The following is a 23,655-nucleotide window of genomic DNA, read 5'->3' on the forward strand; positions in this document are numbered from 1 at the left end:
CTTTAAATCTTCAAAGTGACACTTTTATCAAAATAAACCTCCAACCTGGCTTACTTGTACATCAAGTCAAAACGGTAACCGGTACTGTTCAAAAACGATGACGTGTCGGTTTTTATTTATTTTTTCTTTTTTTTAAAAATTATTTCATTAATAAAATAAATATTAAAATAAAGAAAATATTAAAATTCATAAAAAAATTCAAAACAGATCATAAAAATCACTAAAAATTCAAAAAAAAAATCAAAATATTCACCAAAAAAAATTTAAATTATTTTATTAATAAAATTAATATAAAATACAAAAGTATAAAAATTCATAAAAAATTGAAAATAAATCATAAAAAGTCAATAAAATTCACAAAAATTCATAAAATTCACAAAAAATATTTTAAATTAAATATAAAAATAATCATAAACTTTTACAAAAATAAAAGATTCACAACAATATTTATATTATTTTATTAATAAAATAAGTATAAAATACAGAAAATATAAAAAATCATTAAAAATTTGAAACAAATCACAAAAATTCACAAAAATCAAGAATAAAATTATATGTGGTTTTATAAAAGAGACTAAGGAATAACGTGCATTGAGTGCTATAAACTGGCTACCCTCAAGCTATCATTAGTATACATTCTTCCCTTTAATAATCCTAAACTTTTTCAAATCCAACCAACACACACATAGAACATAACAGATTAAAAAACCAAAATAGCAGTCAGTCTCCGGGTTATGATTACTCTAATTCAGATTAGAAAAAAATCATTATTTTATATTTATTTTATTAATCATAACCCAGAGACTGACTGAATTTTTCTAATCTAAATCAGAGTAATCATAACCCAGACTACTATTTTGGATATTTTTTAATCTGTTATGTTCTATGTGTGTTGGTTGGATTTGGAAAAGTTCAGGATTGTTAAAGGGAAGAATGTATACTAGTGATAGCTTGAGGGTAGCCAGTTTATAGCACTCAATGCACGTTATTCCTTAGTCGCTTTTATAAAACCACATATAATTATTAATAAAATAATTTAAAATATATTTTTGTGAATTTTATGAATTTTTGTGAATTTTATTGACTTTTTATGATTTGTTTTGAATTTTTTATGAATTTTTTATATTATTGTATTTTTATATTTATTTTATTAATAAAATAATTTTAAAAAATTTTGGTGAATAATTTGATTTTTTTTGTGAATTTTTAGTGATTTTTACGATTTTTTTTGAATTTTTTATGATTTTTTATATTTTTTTTAATATTTATTTTATTAATAAAATAATTAAAAAAAAATCGACACGTCATCGTTTTTGAACAGTACCGGTTACCGTTTTGACTTGATGTACAAGTAAGCCAGGTTGGAGGTTTCTTTTGATAAAAGTGTCACTTTGGAGGTTTAAAGTACTTGTAAAATACTCTCAGGGTTTAAAATGTAAGTGGCTGCCACCTTGAAGATTTTTTAAGCGATTTTCCCATAATTAATATATTCTTCCAGTCCATAAACTCTCATCGTTTTATCAGCCCCATTCGGTTAGGATCGTCTTAGACTCTCAAGTGTCGAAATCAATATTGCTACAGTTTAAAAAATAAGACTTTTTTCTTATCAAAGATGGTTTAAACCCGAGTTGACGCTCAAGAGCTGAGTCTCTGCCGAGATTGCTTAAAAGAACCCCAAACAATATCGAACCGACAAAAAAGCTAACATGAGAGAGCTTAAGCATTGGCAGTTTTGTTATGATTGATTATCCAAAACTAAATCTTCATTTTTAGCATATGTAACCATTTGTTTGTATGTGACAGGAAAAAAACGTTTGTTTGTTTGTTTCTTTCCAAAAAAAAAAAAATAAGAACAAAAGTTCAACAGCTTCGGTTTCAGGTAAATCATGGACTCATGGTATTTTATTTATGAGAGAGCGACTAACGAAAAATCAGAACACAAAAAGAAGAAGATGGATGATAACAAAAACATCATCAAAACCCTAGCTCGGTGGTGTCTTGTTCTACAAGCCATCATGATATCTTCCAACACCGTGGCTCTCAAGGAATCAGACTACGTAAACATGAACATAACAATCCGCAATGCAATGACCGGGCTGCTCCGCCCGGAAATCGTCTATCGATGCCAGTCCAAACGCAAAGATTATGGTTGGCATCAATCTACAAAACCAGGAACTCAGTTTTCATTTCCAATCATTCTCATTAAAGGTGAAAGCAAGATACCGGCTATTCACATCTGCCGTTTCCGGTCCGCTTTAGGAACCGCCACACTCGTGATAGAAAACACTTATCTCGACGCCGAGATGTGTCCTAAATCTTCATGTGCTCACGAAGCGACACCGAAAGGGATCTTGTTTAGAGGCCTTGAATGGGATTTCAAAACCGTGTTTCCAAAGCTCAAACCAGTTGAGTATCTTGAATTGCCGTGGACACCTTGGCCAAACAGAACATGAATTTTTCATCATATTTTTTTTTTCTTTCCTTTTGTATTCATTCTAATTATAGAAGTTCAAAATTCATAATCATAAGCAGTTTGCCACATACTAACAGCTTTAGTTTAAATTAATTCCCTACATTTATGCGTTGGAGAGACAATTGCTCGGGAATAAACCTTAGGTTCACCCTAGGATGAACATTTAAATTCACTCATTTTTTAAGACCAATCAAAGTATTAAGTAGATTAGGGGTGTTCAATCCGGTTATCGGTTCGGTTTCGGTTCGGTTTTTTTTGGTTTTCGGTATTTCGGTTAGTAAAATATAACTACCATTCTAAATTCATATTTACTTCGGTTCGGTTCGGTTTATATACCGTTGGTTTTCGGTTTATTCGGTTTTATACCAAAAAAACATAATTATTTTGTTTGAGATCATATTATATGAATTTTAGAGTCATATTGTCAACACCGTCATTTATTAAAAATATATTACATGTTCAAATAAATGAACAAAAAAGTAAAAATGCTTCTACCATCAAATAAAATAATCAAATTTATAACTAAAATCAAAGTTTAAAATTTTGAAAATAAAAATATGAAACAGAACAGAAACATGAAAGAAAAGTTTTTCCACTCTTCCATATTTAGTGTTCATTAAAGTCATGCTTTTTCAATTGAAAAATTTCCATTAATTATTATCCATCAAATTTATAATCTTAATATTCATTTAGTAAAGACTAAAATAAAGCAAAAAAATAAAAAAAAGACTTAGAAAATAAGATGTCTGAATTGCGATATATTGTTATTTCGTTATAGTTCAAGTGTTTTACAAATTAAGGCTTTTTATTACTATAAAATTATGGTAATAGTTATTAACACAAATTTAACTTATGTAACAAATAGATTTTCATGTATTATTATAAAATAGATACATATTTACATGTTTCTACTTTTAATCGGTTTTGTTCGGTTTATTCGGTTTAATCGGTTATATACCAAACCATATCCAAATCCTACGGTTTCTATAAAATTATATCCATTCGGTTTATATGGTATATACCAAAACCAAACCATATTATCTATTTCGGTTCGGTTCGGTTCGGTACGGTTCGGTTTTACCATATTGAACAGCCCTAAAGTAGATAATTAATTAAAAATATAAAATTTATTTAAAAATAACTAAAAAAAAAAGCAATGCTAATTTTAACAACGCTAACACCCTAAATCCGAAATCTTAAATCTCAGCACTAAACCCTAAACCGTAAATCTTAAACCCAAATCCTAGACCCTAAACTCAAACTGTATACTCTAAACTTAAATCCTAGACCCTAAACCCAAACCCTAAAACTTTAAATCCAAACCCTCTACCCTAAACCAAATCCTAGACCCTAAACCCAAACCGTATACCCTAAACCCAAATCTTAGACTTAAAACTCAAACCGTAAACTCTAAACCCAAACCCAAAACCTAGGCGCTATAAGGTTTGGGTTTAGGGTCTAGGATTTAGGTTTAGAATATATGGTTTGGGTTTAGGGTTTATGCTTTGGGTTTGGGTATACAATTTGGGTTTAGGGTATATAATTTGGGTTTAGGGTCTAGGATTTGGGTTTAGGGTCTAGGGTTTGAGATTTAAGGTTTAGGGTTTAGAATTTAAGATTTAGGGTTTACGGTTTAGCTAGCGGCGTCATCGTCGTTAAAATTAACGTTATTCTTTTTTTAAGTTATTTTTAAATAAGATTAATATTTTTTTAACTAATTATCTACACGGCGTTTTGATTGGTCCTGGAAATAGAGGTGAATTTAAAGGTTCACCCAGGGTGAACCTAAGTTTTGTTCTTTTCTCGGAAATTTGCCAAATATGACTCAAAATTTGATTTTAGCCCTAAAAGTATCAAAAACTTGAATCAAATGCAAAATTAACCCAAAAGGTTAGTGAAATTACAACCAGCCCCTTATAACCAAACAAAAAACTAAAATTAGTTTTTACGAATATAACCCTGTAAAGTTTTCTGAGATTTTGTAAGTCCTCCGAGGTTCTGTAAGTCTTTTGGTAGACTTCCAGGAAGTCTTCTCATTTAGTAGATCTTAAAAATAATTTATCAATTTTGCAAAAAAATATTTTGATTAAAAAAAAGTTGAACTCATGTAATTATAAACAGTCGTAAGTGATATAAATTAAAATATAAAAAATTGAATTGTTTTCAACATAGATTAGTGAAAGTAGTGGGTCATGATATTTTTTGGATTAGAGTTTGACAACATATATTGTAGTATTGTATGTATTTTTAAGATTAGATTTTGGAAGCTTAACATTTTTTTTTTTGAAAAATTAAATTTTGACATATATATGTGCAGTTTTGTGTATATAAAACACTTTTTAAGTTTAATGAAGTTTTTGTTTCAATCTAATTAGTTATTTGAGTTTAAGATTTATATTTGGGGTCTAGACGACTTCTAGAAAGTCTTTTAGTGATTAGTATTTTATCAGTTAGAAAATTTCCCTGAAAGTCTTCTAACTCCCGTTAAAAATATTTTAGTTCCCTGCTAAAAATATTTTAGTTTCTAGAAGAATTTCAAGTAAGTCTTTTAGGAAGTCTTCTATTCGAAGACTTATTTGAAGTCTTCTAAATCGAAAAAAATTAACCTTATTGGAATTTTTGTCTTCCTTTATAAAGAAATTTTTCACATTCTCTATCTTCCTCTCAAATATCTGCAACAAAAATGTAATGTTTCTCATTCTAAAACTCTCCAACCTCTCTTTAATCCTTTTGAATTTAAAGACACCAAACTTTATATCAGTTTCATGTCTTCTCACTGATTTATTTTGTTTTGCAGATTTTTTATTACATGGTTCTCATCTTCCACTCCTTTAAAGGTAGATCTATAAATCACATTTTCTTATTTGGTAACCTATTGTTGCTTAAAGCTATAATGTTTTGAAAACTCTTTTGGTTGTTTTAAGTTCGTACCTTATTTTTGAAGTTTTTCTATGTTTTGAAGCCATTTGTATACTTTTGGATACGTAGGTTTTTCAGATCTGACACAGACGTGGAAGACTTCAGGCAGACTTCCCTGAAGTCTTCTTGGAAGTGTTCTAACATTTAATGCACTAGAATACTTCCTGCCTGGAAGACTACTGGTGGAATCTTCTCCCATGTCTCCTCTTTTATTTCATATTTGAGTGTTTTGGTAAGTTTATATGTCTGATTTTTTTTTTTAAACTCTTATCTTTTTCACAATTTATCATTTTTTGCAAACACCAAATTTTATAACAATTTATCATTTTTTGTCTCATGTCATTCTCACTAATTCATCTTGTTTTGTAGGTTTTTCATTATATGGTTCTCATCTTCCACTCCTTTAAAGGTAGATCTATAAACCATATTTTCTTATTTGGTAACCTCTTGTTGCTTAAAGCTGTTACTTTTTGAAAATTCTTTTGGTTGTTTTAAGCTCTTACCTTATTTTTGATTTTGTAGGTTTTTCATTACATGGTTCTCATCTTCCACTCCTTTAGAGGTAGATCTATAAACCATATTTTCTTATTTGGTAACCTCTTCTTGCTTAAAGCTCTTACTTTTTGAAAATTATTTTGGTTGTTTGAAGCTCTTACCTTATTTTTGAAGTTTTTCTATGTTTTGAAGCCATTTGAATGCTTTTGGATATGCATGTTTTCCAGATCTGAGACAGACTTGAAAGACTTCCAGGGAAGTCTTCTAACATTTAATGCACTAGACGACTTCCTTGAAGTCTCCTGACAAAGTGTTTTTCAATGTCAAGTGGAGTCTAAGGTTGTCTTTGTGGAGGAATAAGCTATAATAGTTTTTTTATGGTCTGTTTTGTAATTTGTCTGTGTACACTTTTAGTTGTGAATTCTTTTGTAAATTTGAAAAAATATTAATAAAAAAATTTGGTAAATATTTTCATGCCTACAATATTATTTTGCTAAAAGTATTTGACATTATTGAACTTATTGATACAACTTCAGCATCAAAACACAATAATACAAAAAAAATAGTCAAACTTACTACAACTAATGGAGAAAACTTCTCAAGAAAACTTAGTCAAATTCCCAAAAGATTAAACATTACATTAGTTCAAACCTATAACAGTTTCACTAGAAGTCTTCTGGGAAGTCTTCCGAAAGACTTCTTCTCAGAAGACTTTTCGGAAGACTTAAATTTTAAGCGGAAAATTTAAATATAAGGGGAAAGTTTAAGCGGGAAATTAAAATTTAAGCGGGAAACTCAAATTTTATGTGAAAACTAAAATTTTAAATTTCATGAAAGGTAAAAAGTATATCTTATGATCTGAGAAGACGCCTTAAACTATATGACTTAATATTCTTGAAGTTACTTAACACTTTTGAAAGTTAAAAAATATATATCTTAAAGTTGAAAATACAAGTTTTACAAAAACTAACGTAGAAGACTTCTGCTCATTAGCCAGAAAAATTAATAAGCATGAATGTTGTTAACCTCATAATTATCATCAATTAAGTTATGAATTTTATTTAGGAGCCCCAATATTGATTAGTATACATGAATTAACATGAAAATGTTTATAGTTTTAGAGAAAATAAATATTTTATTAAACGTTGACGACTTCCACGGAAGTCGTCCGGAAAACTTACACTAAGTCGTCTGGAAGACTTACACTGTAGTCGTCCGGAAGACTTACACTGAAGTCGTCCGGAAGACTTCCACCTAAGTCTTCTGGTCAATGCATAAGTTAGTTTTGCAATTGACTTTATGTGTCAGAAATTTCACTTTTCCTAGATGACTTCCATGTAAATCGTTTCAGGTTACTTTTCAAAATTGAAAAATAAAACTTAAATATTTTATTTTATCCGGATGACTTACATGTAAGTCTTCCGGCAGACGACTTATACAGAAGTCTTTTGTAGTAACCAACGTTTGAGCAGAATCTCGGAATAAATCCTGGAAGACTTCCTTGTAAGTTGTCTACCAGAAGACTTACATGGATGTCGTCCGGATAAAATTAAAATTAAATATTTAATTTTTATTTTTCAATTTCAAAATTATAACCTGTAACGACTTATTTGGAAGTCATCTAGTAAAAATTAAATATTTAATTTTTATTTTTCTGTTGGACGACTTTTGTGTAAGTCGTCTAAGAAAAGTCAAATTTTTGACACAATCCGATTAAATGCAAAACTAACATGTTTATCCTAGACAACTTACTGGGAAGTCTTCTCTAATTTTCGTGAAAACAAAGAAAACTGGAAGACTTCTTGAGAAGTCATCTTCAAAAGACACATAAAGTCAATTGCGAAACTAACATATCCATTGACCAAAAGACTTATGTGTTAGTCTTCTCGTCGGAAAAGACTTACACGGAAGTCTTCTGACGGACAAATGTGGAAAAACATTGGTTTCATAGCTTTAACGAGTGAGATAACTTGTTTAGCTTCTCCAACCACAAAATACTTCACCACCAAAGCAACCTACTTGCTAATGACCACGAATCATGAGCTTGAATGATTCTATGAACATTAAATTTTAGAATCAAAATCTAAGGTTTTTTTGGATGAATATAGAGAGAAAGTGAAAGATATGTTGTGTTTAGTTCATAAGAAATGAGATAGAAGGAGTCAAAATCGTTTTTTGGTGCATTAAGAGCTTCAAATTGATTTTTCATGGTGGTTGGTGTATTGATGACAATGAAAATATTGTAAATACTTGAAGAAGATGATGATGAGAGAGTAAAAATCTTATTTTCGAAAAAATAAAAATAAAAATAATAATTGCATTTTCGTAAATAATCCGAACTTTTATGGTGAGCAGGACAAATGAAAGTTCCAAAAGCATCATGAGTTAGTTTTGTGTTTGACTTTAAGTTTTGAGTCATATTTGCAAAAATCCCAATTTTTATTTTATAAATAATATTATTTTAATTAAATAAGAATATTATATGATAGATTTCAAAAATTAGTCTATTATTAATTTATTACTAAATTGTATTGGATATGCTATTTAATTAGTCAAAAATATTCTGGAAATGCACTAATTTCAACTAATTGTTGAAATGGTTGTATAATATACTTATTAACATTTGAGACGACAACTAATTGTAACCAACAACATTAATCTCTGTGTTTAAAACTATCATGTCCTAAAACTAAGGCTGGGTGAAATCACCTTAATTCAATATGAGAATAAGTATATTAGCATTCATGTTTTTATAAGGTGAAGAAAAATATGAAACAGCATACTTTGTGGCTAAGATTTCCATCAAAAATATTGGAGAATAAAAGTTATCATAAAGGTTTTTCATCCTAAGGTTTCATAAAGGTTAGATCAATCATCAAAGTGCTATATAAAGCATGGATGGTATAAGATTACCATTTTTATCTATATTTTGCTTTTTGAATTTTAATCCCAGTTGTACTAAGATTTTCGACGTGATCGGTAGAAAAAAGTACATAAATGAGATTGATGTAAAGAATTGTCATTGTTTTTAGACATATAATTAAAAAAATTATATTTTTTATTTTTTTATTTTTTTCTTTACCCACAAGAGGTATTGATTCGGTGTAGAAAAACATAGATAAATTATACAATTTACTATTAAAGACATCTGAAGTTATAAAACTTATATTTAGTTATTATCCAGAAAAAATATTTTTTAGAAACTAATAGAAAATCCAAAAGAAAAGGTAGAAAATAGGTTTAACTAGTGTGCATTACGTACAATAGGCATAATTATATTTGTTGGGCTCCAAATAAGCTTGTATTATTCATATAAAACGAAGGTAAATATAGGAGTTATTAAATAAAAAGGTTATTCATAATTTGTTTTAAATCATTGATGTAAGTCCTCGAGATAACTTATAATATGTTGCAATTGCGCATACAGTCTTGTTTCTTCGAGTAACACTTGGGCTCAGTAATAGCGTTGGGGACCAAACAACAAATACATTTGCGTAAATGTTTTTGGGCGACTGGGCATATTATTTGCCTGCAATCGTTTTGGCCATCGACAACTATATAAACAAAAAAGTAATAACAATATCATTTGGAGGAAAAAATAATTATTGATGATATTACGTGATTTCAATGGTGAAAAAAATAGATGATGAACAAAGTAAAACTCTTATAAATACATACATTCATGAAGAGAGAATAAAGCAGTCAAGATGATGCAAAAGATAGCGAACTGTGATGACGACATATTATTCTTACGATACAAACACGTTTATTATTATTCTTTTGAATATTATACGTTTACTCATTTTTGGTGTAATTTTTATTTAGATTAATTTATAGATAGAAGTATGTAAACTAGCAATGCGTCTTGCATGGAGATCCATAAAAATTGGTTAGATTTGTTTGACTCGTTTTTTTCTAATTATTGTTAGGTAATCATATTATTGTTTAACTTTTTTTTAGTTGTTTATAGAAACAGTCAAACTATTATGTCTCAACTATATTAGAACAATACATATGAGTTATTAACTTACATCTGATCACTATACAAAATACTATTTTTTATTCAGATCACACCAAAAATTATGTATTGAATTAGAAATAGTGATTAAAATGATCTATTTTCATATATTTTCTGTTTGTTACAGATTGTTGATTTGTTGTGTGTCACCTGATAGAACCCTACCCTATAGTTTTAACGTGGATTGTTTTATTATTACGTATTCTATGAGATATATCGTGGAAGTGTCATGCATCAGCGCTTAAGAAAAGTGATAGAGAACCGCAGTACACTTGATTCAGACCAGAAATGGTGACACATAGAACTATAGTGATAGGGCCTGACGGGTCGAGTCAAATGGGACCTGAAGTGATAAATATATTTTCTTTATAACACTTCAGGTAGACAAACAATAGACAATTTTACATAACAAAATTGAATAAAATATTTTCTTTATTTGTTTCTCACCAAAAATAGAGAATGATATATCTTTACGAAAATGAATAAACCCATATATCAACAGTTTAATAAAAAAATAAAAATAATTGGTATACAATTTAAGCAATTAAATTTCTTAAAATATGACCACCTATCAATACTATTAAAACAGAAACATGCCCCATTGATAATAGTTGAGTCCAATTAAAAAAAATATACATCATCTACATAAAACTGCTTATATCACTTTATCAATACTATTAAATTTTCACGGCAGTTCTAGCAATTCTAAAATCCTACTTTTCAGGAAAATTTGATTGCCACTTTTTAAATAAAACGTAAACAACAATAACAAAGCAGTTCCATAACCACTAATGTCCTATTTTTAAGGACTACAAACATATAAAACTTCTATTTTTCAATTAAAAAATCTATTCTACTAAACTCAATTAAGAATTTTACGTAACCACCTTACACAACCAATTAAACTCCTATTATAAAGGCAACAAATTTTATAAATGACAACAAATTTCGTGAAATATATATACAACTCCTATATCTAACTCATTATCCTGAAATATATGTACTCCTGTGACCCCAAAATTTAAAATCAACAAACTTCCATATCTAACCAAAATCCAAATTGTCACTATTTATTTAAATCCAAACGCAGCTTTTGCGGTTGGTAGCGGTTGTCGGCGGTTTGCAACAATCACTCAAATCGCTATAAACCGCTTCAAACCGCTTCAAACCGCTTCAAACCGCTTCAAACCGCAAACGTTAGCTGGAGGGTAAAATTTTTTTTTTAAAACAATATATATACAAAAGTAAAATTATTTAATAAAAAATTTAAAATTGAGATTATGAAAATATTAAAATATATCTATTATATTTTAATTAATATTATAAAATTTTATAATAAAAAAAATTTCAATAAATTTTCAAAAATTAAAATTATAACTTCCTAAATATAAATTTTATATTTATTATAATTTTATGATTTTTGATATTTTTATAATTATATTAAATGTAAATATTGTTAATTTATTATTTGACTGTTACCACATTTGGTAGTTAACCAGTCATAAGTCACCCGCAAACGCACCAATTTTTAACCGCAGTACCAATCGTACAAATCTCTTAAAACCGCTAGAAACCGCAACCGTCCGCATCCACAAACTCCCACAACCGCAACCGCAACCGCTGCGTTTGAACCAATTAAGCCAATTAAGACGTTGTCGCGATTTTTAACAATTCACGTGGCCCTGGATCAAAATTTACAAAATTCATATTTAACGTCATGGCAAATTATTATGTATAATTATAACATTATTATAATTATACATGAAATAAAAAAAATGAAAACCATATAATTTTAACGATAGCACATGTAGAGTATCCAACATCACAAATTCAATCAAATTATCAAAACCTCTTACTAATAGTAATTAAAAATTTAACACATATGATTACAGAAAAATACAAATATCATTACAAAGAAAAATATGAGACAGAAAATTAATATTTTACAATAAAATAAAACAAAAAATATACCCGCCCTTTTAAGGGTGGGTCAAAATCTAGTTATACTATTAATCCAATAAAATTATTGTAAAAAAAAAAGAAATAGAAAGAAGATGTCTTGTTGGATAAGCCAAGGATAACTATCTCTTTCATCTCCCTTGATTGTCCTTAGGGTCACCGGCATCTGTCCGGTGGTTCCTTTCCCTTCTTTGATTTTTCTTTTTCAAACATGTAATTCCACACAAAAAAAATTCAAAAGGTGATTGTGAATGCAATACCAAAATTAAAGTGTGCATCCGTGTTTCTATACAATTTATTTTTTCATCTCTCATGTTTGTTTCTTCAACTTTCATTGTGTAATTTCTAACGATTACACAGAATTTCCTCTGGCAAATTTTGCTGAGTCCTTAACAAATCTAACACATATTGTTAATTTTGTGTTCGTTTCCGGTGGTTTTCGTTAATATGTGATGACTATCCGATCTTTAAAACAAATCTTATTTGATTTTCCATGGAAACAACGTCCACCAAAATTAAAGTGTGCATCCCTGTTTCTATACAATTTATTTTTCATCTCTCATATTTATTTCTTCAACTTTCGTTGTGTAATTTCTAACGATTACACAGAATTTTCTCCAAATTTTTTTGCTGAGTCCTTAACAAATCTAACACATATTTTTAATTTTGTGTTCGTTTCCAGTGGTTTTCGTTAATATGTGATGACTATCCGATCTTTAAAACAAATCTTATTTGATTTTCCATGGAAACAACGTCCACCAAAAAAAATGTCATGGACTCAAAAAGCGGAAGAAGATCTAAATATCGAGAGAAGAAGTCTGATGTTGTCCAAGGCATTCATAATTTATATTTTGATACAATATACTTGGTATCAAAATATTTTACGTATGAGACTACAACACATAACAGAAGATGTAGTCTCTTCGTTGTATGTGATATCCATACAATCGTTGAGAATCGGCCTTGTCAATTTTTATTACTTACAGTTGAATCAATACATTGAATTCTAAACCAAATAATTTACATATATATATATATATATATATCTAAATTTGAACAATATGAATATAATACAACAAATAAAATTGGTGTTCATAATGCGATAAAGACTCAAGGATCGCAAAAACTGTAATTGGTTATTTTTCTTATCATTTTACTTATGTAATTTGTTGCTTTTCATTATTATGTATGTATTTGTGAATCTTTTAATTATCTAATAAATAAATTTAAGTTGAAAAGGTCAAGCTTTTAATTTATAAGGCGGCTTATTTGCGAATGCTCTCATCAATGTTTTTAAAACCGGACCGACAACTGAACCAAAAAAGTTGCAGGTCATGAGTTAATATTGTTTGACCGGGTTCAATTAGGTTCAAACAAATTTATTTTAATAATATTTTGTAAATAATATACATATTCTTTACCAAAAAAATCATATCAAATAAAATGTTTCAGCAATCAAAATGTTTTAAAAAATCTAAAAACAAACTCAAAATGTAATTAAAAGTTATAAGATAATTTAATAGTTTAAATCTAAAATCAATAGGAAAACACATTTAAATTTGAAGTTTTGGTCGAATTGTCCCTGAAAGTGCAAGCATTGGAGCGAGTAGACCATTGCAGGTTGGACAAGTCGCTGAATATCATGCTTGTCTTGGAGCAGATTCTTGGAGCAAGAATGATCACCTGCTCAAAAAGCTTACTTTTCTTACACCATCAGTTGAGGTTGAAGTGTTGGAGCGGGTGTACACAGTGGCAAGGAGCATCAGAGCGATCGTGCAAAGCGACTAGGTGAAACCGCTATGGATAGGATAAGGCCATTTGAGTGAGACTAAGGTTGAAGTGTTGGAGCGGGCTGATAGAGTGATGTTGTGGGAAGATAAAACCGCTCCCAAAGTTGGACACTTTCGGACTCGAACTCAAGACGAAGAACTCAGGATGACGACCAAGTGCTGGAGCACGAAGAGGCAGTGACTAGACGAAGCTGTTGTGTTTCAAGCGAACTTCACAGCGGGTTGTTTGAGAGGGTAGAGCTAGTAGTCTACTCTTCTGTAATAACCAATGTTTGACCAAAATTTCGGAATAAAATCCTGAAAAACTTCCTTGTAAGTCGTTTACCGGAAGACTTACATGGAAATCGTCTGGATAAAATTAAAACTATTTAAGTTTTATTTTTCAATTTCAAAAATAATCTGAAACGACTTACTTGAAAGTCGTCTAGTAAAAATTCATTTTTATTTTTTATTTTTCTGTTGGACGACTTATGTGTAAGCCGTCTAGGAAAAGATAAATTTCTGACACAATCCGGTCAAATGCAAAACTAACATGTTTATCATAGACGAAAAAAACCGAAAAGTCTTCTGTAATTTTTTTGAAAACAAAGAAAATCGTAAGACTTCTAGAGAGTCGTCTCTAAAAGACACACATAAAGTCAATTGTGAAACTAACATATGCATTGACCAGAAGACTTATCTTCTCGACGAGTGAGATAACTTGTTTAGCTTCTCCAACCACAAAATACTTCACCACCAAAGCAATCTACTTGTAAATGACCACGAATCATGAGATTGGTTCTATGAACCTTCAAATTTTTAGAATCAAAATCTTGGATTTTTTTAGATGAATGTAGAAAGAAAGTGAAAGAGATTTTGTTTTTAGTTCATAAGAAATGAGATAGAAGGAGTCAAAATCGATTTTTAGGTGCATTAAGAGCTTCAAATTAATTGTTCATGGTGGTTGGTGTATTGATGGCAATGACAATATTGTAAATACTTTAAGAAGATGAAGATGAGAGGGTAAAAACCTTATTTTCGAAAAAAATAAAAAAAATAATGGTATTTTCGTAAATAATCCAAATTTGTAGGGTGAATATGGTAAATGAAAATTCCAAAAAATAATCATGGATTAGTTTTGTGTTTGATTTTGAGTTTTGAATCATATTTGCAAAAAGCCCACGATTTCTTAGGTAATTTGTGCCGTTAATAATGTTAGTGTTCATATAGAGTCACCTCAAAGACAAAGCTCTATCTATTGAAAAGAACTTTAGGTTAACTCGTAGTAGGATACGTAGGAGGACTGGAGGAGCAGAGTTTGAGAGAATTATTTGAATTCAAGAATATAATTTATGCAAGGAATTAACTATTAAGGATCAGATCAAAGCCATTCTTTTCTTTTGAGCTTCAGTAGGTAACTTTACGTTAGTGGCCAAACCAATAGCCTCGAGAAACCTAATGAGATACCAAGTAACGTCGAGCTGCCACCACTCGAGTCCATGCCTAGCCGAGAACTGGAACGCATGATGATTGTTATGCCAACCCTCGCCAAGAGTTAAAATCGCTACCCACCTGATTTATCACATTATTAATTTTCAATATTAATATTATTTATTGAAACTATTCCCATGTATGTATATCTATAGAAATTATACCAATTGTTTCTGGAGAAGTCAGGTGTGTTCCAAGCTCGTGTTCCCCATATATGGCAAACTGAGTTCACCAGAAAAGTCGTGTGGAGTCGAGCCACGGTTGCCACACCCTGCCATTGTGACGGAGCGGAAGTACCGTCTAGTAACCGATAATGCAGAGATATCGTTGAATTCTGAGAATACCCGCTATCTAAGCCTTCTTAAAGCCGTTGAATTCTTAGAGAAGGCCCGGAAGTAAGGATTCAAGAGTTTGTTAATACCAAAGCTCTAGTTTATTAATCAATAATTCAAAAATTGTGACTCTTACAAATCAATAGCTCACTATTTATACTAATAAGAAAAGACCTAAGTCCTTAAGGATTAGGATCTAACCTTCTATCCTAAAGTCTTTAATCATTATCTTTAAGAATAATAATGTTTATTTAGAACAAGAATAAAAAGGAAACTATAAAACTAAAACCCAATAGAAATAGGATGCTACGCTGCATCAGGTCCCTCCCCCTTTGAGAGATTCGTCCACGAATCCGGACAGTAACACATCACCTGGTTCAAATTTGAACAAACGGTTGACGTTAAAAACGTCAGCTACATGCACATGCGGGTGCAACGCAAGGCGATATCCGTTTGCATTGATTTTTCCAAGAATCTCCGGTGGTCCCATCTTCCTCGTCTTTAGCTGACAGGAAGAACCTTCAGACTCCTTGTCATGCGCTCTATTTTTTGTGAAGTCCGGAGCAATCCCAAGAGTGAGTGGTCCGACTAAAAATGTAGGAGATTCTTGAACATGATAGGCCACGACTAGCACTAGCTGTAGGTCCCCATTGTTAATGGTCAATTCTCTGGAGAAAATAAGGTTGTGTTTCCACAGAGCACATGAGAACAAATAGCCTTCCTGAAAAACATGTTCACGAGTACGCAAGTAACAAAATGTGTGGTTGCTATTCGTCAGGACGTTCACCACATCGTCTAAGCTGAAGTCTTGTTAAATCCTGGATAAAACAATAAAGAAGACATGTCGGTTGCACAAGACACAGCTGAGCATGACTTAGGGCCACTGCCATCAACACCGTAAGCCTCTCGGATCTTGTGTCTAAAAATTCATCAACGTCCTTTAATATTTCGCACAGCAGCAGAGACCATTGAAGAGAAGATGGTGACCCAAGGATAACAGCTCCATGCACAAAACGAATGACATGATGGAAGAATGAACAAATCACCCACTTGCTTGGGTCACAAGCAACATCAGTCCACTCCATTGTTGTTGTGGACGTGTAATTAGAACCATACTTGGTACAAACCACAACTTCTATTCCCTTCTTACAAACGTCATAGCATACCCCAACTTGTAATGAAAAGGTATGAACAAACACCAAAGACACAGTTATGAATGTGGGAGAAAAAGGCCACAAAGCCTTTGACCTTATGAAAAGCAGAGCAACTGGACGTAGACGTAAATACTCAAAAGTATCGAAGGTCCTATCCCCAAGTATCTTAGCAAATTGCATTACCGTTGTGTTGATGATGATAGAGAATGAGACAAGGCAGATTCGCAACGCCACAGGTGAGATCATAAGCGGGAATGGCAGAAGCGCCCAAACTGTTAGAGTCCCTGGTGGCCACAAAAGCTTAGAGCCATCTAAGACATTGGCTAAGAAACAATCAATTTTAGCGACCAGGCACTTGATGTCAACCTTATACTTCTCTCTGTCCCCAAAACTCTTTTGATCAATGAGAAGATCAAATATTGGGTGGTGGAGTGATATTTGGGCTATCCGCACGAACTCAGAAAATAGTACGGCACCAAAACCAGTCATGACCAATTTCTCACTAAACCAAGGAAGAAACAGAGCAGGTCTATCCCTGAAACTGACGACCACATGAATCCTTATTGTCACCACCAGTATCATTCTGATATGAAGAAACCCAGGTAAGGATGTGTGCGAAATAGTAGAGCCGGTAAAGAACACCAAGGTCTCCTTGATAACCAAGACCCATTGTTGACTTCTCCAGTCTTCCCATGCTTAAAAATCTTGTCTAAACTTGAAGATCCCTTATTTAACATGCGGATTTTCTTATGTGTTTCGTTCAATATAGACTCCAAATTTTTGTTCTTCTCTTTCTCTAAGACAAGAGATTCCCGAAGATAAGTTATCTTGTTTTTCAATGCATGTTTCCCAATAAGAGATAGTTCACTGAAACAATCTTCTTGATCATGCATCAACTTGAGATGACGCCTTCTTTCGTCCAACACCTTCGTAAACTGAGAACTATTGGTTAGTCCTTTATGTATGGCAACAAGATCTACATATGCGTGTCCTTTATCTCGACAGCGATCTGGTGGCTCATGATGAGATTGTCGATGAAAATCCTTGTCCCCCAAACCAGAATTCATATATTGCTTTGTAACACCAAAATATGCATCATCGACTAACACTTGCACCTCAAAATCATGGTTAAAGCCTTGAATTTCATCACCAGAGACATCAAAGAGGGGCTCCTCTGCAAAATATTTGATTGGAACATCATATTTTCCCAAGTTGCTTGTGAAGGTAGGTATCTCTGTTATTTGAGAAAACGGGTCTGTTGGAGATAAGCTTGAAGAAAGCTTGAGGAGCAAGTAATCTATTTCCTATTTGGTTTATGATCCATTTGAGATAAGGATCATAATATGATTTATGTTTATCTATTAGGAATAGGAATTATGAGTTATATATAAAGCAATGTCGAATGAGACATATAGCTACGATTATTGTGATTGAGTTTGTGAGTTGTGATATTGAGCCTTGAGGTGATTGAATAAAGAAAAGGGACTTCCCGTTGTGATTTACTGTGTTGCTAGCTTGATCTTCTGTTTCTATATTTAGTATCAGAGCAAGACATTGAAAGCATAAGATTATAATGGCAGACATAAAAGATGAACACGAACTTGGCAACAAAGAGGCTCGATCCTCATCCATTAAGTTTCCAATGTTAACATCTACAAACTATACGGTGTGGGCTATGAGAATGAAGATTGCGTTGAAGGTTCACAAGGTTTGGGAAGTTATCGATCCTGGAAACAAATCCGAAGAAAAAAATAACTTAGCTATCGCACTCTTGTTTCAATCAATTCCGGAGGCATTGACTTTACAAGTAGGAGACCTAGACACGGCAAAAGCCATGTGGGACGCTATCAAAGCTCGCCATATAGGAGCCGAGAGAGTACGAGAAGCTAGGTTACAAACACTGATGGCAGAATTTGAAAGAATCAAGATGAAAGATGGTGATACGATTGATATGTTCGTTGGAAGATTGTCTGAAATAACTTCAAAATCTGCATCTCTGGGAGAAGTCATTGAGGAACCAAAGCTGGTAAAGAAGTTTCTGAAAAGCTTGCCGAGAAAGAAATATATACACATGGTTGCTTCTCTAGAACAAGTCCTGGATCTTAATGAAACGAGTTTCGAGGACATTGTTGGTAGAATGAAAGCGTATGAGGAGAGAGTTGCTGAAGATGAAGAAGACGACATAGCAGCTGATCAAGAGAAACTGATGTATGCAAACATGGACTATAGTCAAGACGGCAATAGCGGGAACTATGGCAGAGGCAGAGGACGAGGTGGTCGCGGCTCATGGAGAGGAAGAGGTCGTGGCCGCTCTGGATCTTTCCAGCAACAGAGAGATGCATACAAACAAGGAAAAGGTCGTGATCTCTCTCATATTACATGTTTTCAGTGTGATAAACAGGGCCACTACGCGACTGAGTGTCCAGACAAAGTACTAAAGCTTCAAGAGACCACTGAGAAGAAGGATGAAGAAACTCAAGAAGCAGATGAACTAATGATGAATGAAGTTGTCTTTCTCAATGAAAACAGAGTGAACCCTACTATTTTTGAGGCTGAGACTGATTCAAGTAATGTTTGGTATCTCGACAATGGAGCGAGTAACCATATGAGTGGTCATCGTCACTTCTTCTCAGAATTGGATGAGACTGTTACTGGTAAAGTACGGTTTGGCGACGACTCCAGAATAAATATAGAAGGAAAAGGCGCAGTATGCTTTATCTTCGATGGAGGGGAGAAGAAGATACTAAATAATGTTTACTACATTCCTAAACTTAAGAGCAACATTGTGAGTCTAGGCCAAGCTACTGAGGTAGGCTGTGAGGTACGAATGAAAAATAATACACTGCTACTCTATGACCGCGTGGGACAACTAATGGTAAAAACAACTCGGTCAAAGAATAGGCTATACAAGGTCAATCTACAAGTCGACCTGATTCACTGTCTTCAAGTAAAGTCTACAACAGATTCAACTAAATGGCATGCTCGGTTGGGTCATATTAATAGAGAAACGATGAAGATGATGGTAAGCAAGGATCTTGTTGTTGGGATACCGGAGATTGAAGTTAATAAAGAAACGTGTGTGTCTTGCTTGAGGGGAAAACAAACTAGAATGCCATTCCCACGAGCAACGTCCTTTCGAGCAACTGATCTACTTGAGCTGATTCATGGGGATTTGTGTGGGCCTATTACACCAGCAACACCAGCGCACAAACGGTACATATTCGTACTCATTGATGATCACTCCCGTTACATGTGGACTGTTCTGTTAGGTGAAAAAAGCGAAGCCTTTGAAAAATTCAAAACGTTCAGATCACTTGTTGAACAAGAAACAAAGACAACGATAAAAACGCTCCGTACAGACAACGGAGGTGAGTTTACCTCCCACGAGTTTCAAGCGTACTGTGATAAGAATGGGATTAATAGACACTTGACGGCTCCCTACTCGCCTCAACAAAACGGAGTTGTGGAGCGACGTAACCGCACGTTGTTGGAGATGACAAGAAGCCTGCTGAAACACATGAACATGCCAAATGCATTGTGGGGTGAAGCAACGAGACACGCTACCTACTTGATTAACAGAGTGGCAACAAGATCATTAGAAGGAAAAACGCCATACGAGGTCTTGAGAAGTCGAAAGCCTAATCTATCTCACTTAAGAGTATTTGGTTGTGTGTGTTATGCGAAAACAGATACTGCAGGACGAAAGAAACTCGATGACAGGACGAGGATACTTGTTCATCTTGGAACAGAACCTGGATCAAAGGCGTATCGCCTAGTTGATCCGGTAAGCAAACGAGTTGTAGTAAGCCGGGATGTTCTGTTCGATGAGGAAAAGGAATGGAGCTGGAGTCGTGGAATAAACTCTTTAAACACTGATCCAGGAGAGTTTAGAGTCAACTTAAAACAGTTGAGTAATGGTGAAGAAACTCCAGTGGAGTTGACTGATAATGGTGAAGAAGATGAAGAGGAACAGAGCAACAGCGATGAAGAAGAAAGCGTGAATCAACCAAGAAGGTCATCTCGTGTAACCACTAAACCTTCTTACCTTGATGATTACGTTATGCTTGCAGAAATCGAAGGTGAACGTTTGTTGGTGATCATAAATAATGAGCCGTGGGACTTTAGTGAGGCTAAAAGTTTGAAAGTCTGGATTGAGGCTTGTAAGGATGAGCTTTACTCGATAGAAAAAAATAATACATGGACTCTTGTGGATCTACCCGAAGGAGTGAAGCCAATCGGATTAAAATGGGTATTTAAAATCAAACGTAATGCTGATGGAAGCATCAGCAAGTATAAAGCTCGCGTAATGCTTGATGAAGTATTCGCTCCAGTAGCTCGTATTGAAACCATAAGATTGATCATTGCACTTGCAGCCTCGAGTGGATGGGAGATACATCATCTCGATGTAAAAACGGCCTTTCTCCATGGAGATCTAAAGGAAGAGGTATATGTTAATCAACCTGAGGGTTTCGTTGTTGCAGGACACGAAAGGAAAGTTTACAAGCTCAAGAAAGCTTTATATGGCTTGCGTCAAGCTCCTAGGGCCTGGAACATTAAGTTGAACCAGAGCCTACGCGGACTAAACTTCGAGCGATGCTCGAAGGAACCATCACTCTACCGAAAGGTAGTGAGTAAGGAGATTCTTGTTGTAGTGGTGTACGTAGACGACCTGCTTATCACTGGATCCTCACTGAAACTAATTCATGAGTTTAAACTTGAGATGGCGGCTAAGTTCGAGATGAGTGATCTTGGTAAATTAACATATTACTTGGGTATTGAGGTTCATCAACATGAGGGAGGCATCATACTAAAACAAGACCGTTATGCGCAAAGAATACTTGAGGAAACTGGTATGAGATCTTGTAATCCGACACATGTGCCGATGGAGATGAATGCAAGATTCTCTAGAGCGCTTAAAGAGAAGAGCATTGAAGAAACAGAGTACCGCCGCAGCATTGGTTTTCTCAGGTACCTACTACATACTCGGCCTGATCTATCATATTCTGTTGGGGTCCTTAGTAGATATATGCAAGATCCAAGGGACTCGCATGGCGCAGCCTTGAAACAAGTTTTAAGGTATCTACGGGGAACATGTTCGCTTGGCCTCCACTTCAAACGCAACCTGAGTGTGAAGTTGACAGGGTTTAGTGACAGTTCTCATAATGTTGATGAGGATGATGGAAAGAGCACAACTGGCCACATCTTTTATCTTGGAGAGAGCCCTATCACCTGGTGTTCGACCAAGCAAGAGATAGTAGCATTGTCCTCTTGTGAAGCTGAGTTTATGGCTGCAACTGAAGCAGCTAAACAGGCCATTTGGCTCCAAGATCTCTTAAGTGAAACCGTAGGAAAAGGAAGCAAGCGTGTGGTTATAAAAGTTGATAACAAGTCAGCAATTGCATTGACAAAAAATCCACTTTCACGGACGGAGTAAACACATACACCGAAGGTTTCACTTTATTAGAGAGTGTGTTGAGAATGAACAAGTGGAGGTGGAGCATGTACCTGGAAGTGAACAGCGAGCTGACATACTGACGAAATCTCTTGGAAGGATAAAATTCAAGGAAATGAGAGGCGTGATCGGAGTGAAGGATGTGAATGAAATTGAGTTCAAGCTTAAGGGGAAGATTGTTGGAGATAAGCTTGAAGAAAGCTTGAGGAGCAAGTAATCTATTTCCTATTTGGTTTATGATCCATTTGAGATAAGGATCATAATATGATTTATGTTTATCTATTAGGAATAGGAATTATGAGTTATATATAAAGCAATGTCGAATGAGACATATAGCTACGATTATTGTGATTGAGTTTGTGAGTTGTGATATTGAGCCTTGAGGTGATTGAATAAAGAAAAGGGACTTCCCGTTGTGATTTACTGTGTTGCTAGCTTGATCTTTTGTTTCTATAGGGTCTCCCTCTTTTGTCATCACGTCTGATTTGTGATGTGGCTCCCCGCAAAAATCATAGACGAGCGTTGTAGATAGTTCATCGTCATAAACGTCATATATGGGCATACCGTCGAAGTCTCCAACCTGATCGTGAGGATCCTCTAATGCATGAACTTGTATCTGGTCGTGATTTCTATTAGCCCCCAAACTTTCACTAACATCATCTTCGCCGTCCTCTTCAAAAATTTGAGTAGTAAGTTGTTGTTTCTGTTGAATAAAAACACGGGCAGTAGTGTCACAGAAGTCACGTAATAACCGTCGCAGCTCATGTTGGGATTTTGCTAGTACGCCATCAACGGCAGCTGTAATAGCTTGTGCTATTATGGTGTTCGTAGGATTAGGAAGTGTCATCGTATGAGATGACCTTGGATCGAGCCCTAATTAAAAATTAAAGCTCCTGGATTCTGATACCAAATGACGGAGCGGAAGTACCGTCTAGTAACCGATAATGCAGAGATATCGTTGAATTCTGAGAATATCCGCTATCTAAGCCTTCTTAAAGCCATTGAATTCTTAGAGAATGCCCGGAAGTAAGGATTCAAGAGTTTGTTAATACCAAAGCTTTAGTTTATTAATCAATAATTCAAAAGTTGTGACTCTTACAAATCAAGAGCTCACTATTTATACTAATAAGAAAAGACCTAAGTCCTTAAGGATTAGGATCTAACCTTCTATCCTAAAGTATTTAATCATTATCTTTAAGAATAATAATGTTTATCTAGAACAAGAATAAAAAGGAAACTATAAAACTAAAACCCAATAGAAATAGGATGCTACGCTGCATCACATTGCCAATTCTCTCATACTTTAATGTATTCCTTTCTAGTTTTTGGTAAGTAGAATTTTCTAACACAGTCCCATCCTGTTAGACCGTATATCAGATTCTCAGGTGTCTCTATATATCAATTTGCTTAAATTATATCTATCACTAAATGAAATATTTATCACAATAATAGTAATAATATTATAAGTGAAATTAAGAAGAGGAGTATTTGTTCTCTTACAATTCCCCAAACGAGGAATGGCATGCCTCCACATAAATAGAGCAGAAGCGCATAAGCCATTAGATGCAAAATGAAGGTTCGGTGAAGAAACCT

The 23,655-nt window shown here is 33.4% G+C and overlaps 1 protein-coding gene and 2 long non-coding RNA genes across 3 annotated transcripts; 1 reads left to right on the plus strand and 2 right to left on the minus strand.

Annotated features, from left to right (window-relative positions):
* Positions 1 to 1,952: 1,952 nt before the first annotated feature.
* LOC106405704 lies at positions 1,953 to 2,668 on the plus strand. The gene has a single exon (XM_013846234.2). The coding sequence runs from the start codon at positions 1,953 to 1,955 to the stop codon at positions 2,451 to 2,453; it is 501 nt and encodes a 166-aa protein (XP_013701688.2). The 3' UTR covers positions 2,454 to 2,668.
* Positions 2,669 to 8,927: 6,259 nt separating this feature from the next.
* LOC125609032 lies at positions 8,928 to 10,340 on the minus strand. The gene is made up of 2 exons (XR_007339537.1): positions 9,566 to 10,340; positions 8,928 to 9,441 (listed from the first exon to the last, which is right to left on the minus strand). It is a non-coding gene; the product is annotated as an uncharacterized LOC125609032 (long non-coding RNA).
* A 1,719-nt stretch (positions 10,341 to 12,059) lies between these two features.
* LOC125609033 lies at positions 12,060 to 17,861 on the minus strand. The gene is made up of 2 exons (XR_007339538.1): positions 17,547 to 17,861; positions 12,060 to 16,976 (listed from the first exon to the last, which is right to left on the minus strand). It is a non-coding gene; the product is annotated as an uncharacterized LOC125609033 (long non-coding RNA).
* Positions 17,862 to 23,655: the final 5,794 nt, after the last annotated feature.

Source organism: Brassica napus, chromosome A5, assembly GCF_020379485.1.
Source record: "Brassica napus cultivar Da-Ae chromosome A5, Da-Ae, whole genome shotgun sequence".
Classification (NCBI taxonomy): Eukaryota; Viridiplantae; Streptophyta; class Magnoliopsida; order Brassicales; family Brassicaceae; genus Brassica; species Brassica napus.

Excerpts from the sequence above, each read along its gene's own strand:
- LOC106405704 (XM_013846234.2), top strand. The coding sequence starts at position 1,953 with ATGGATGATAACAAAAACATCATCAAAACCCTAGCTCGGTGGTGTCTT.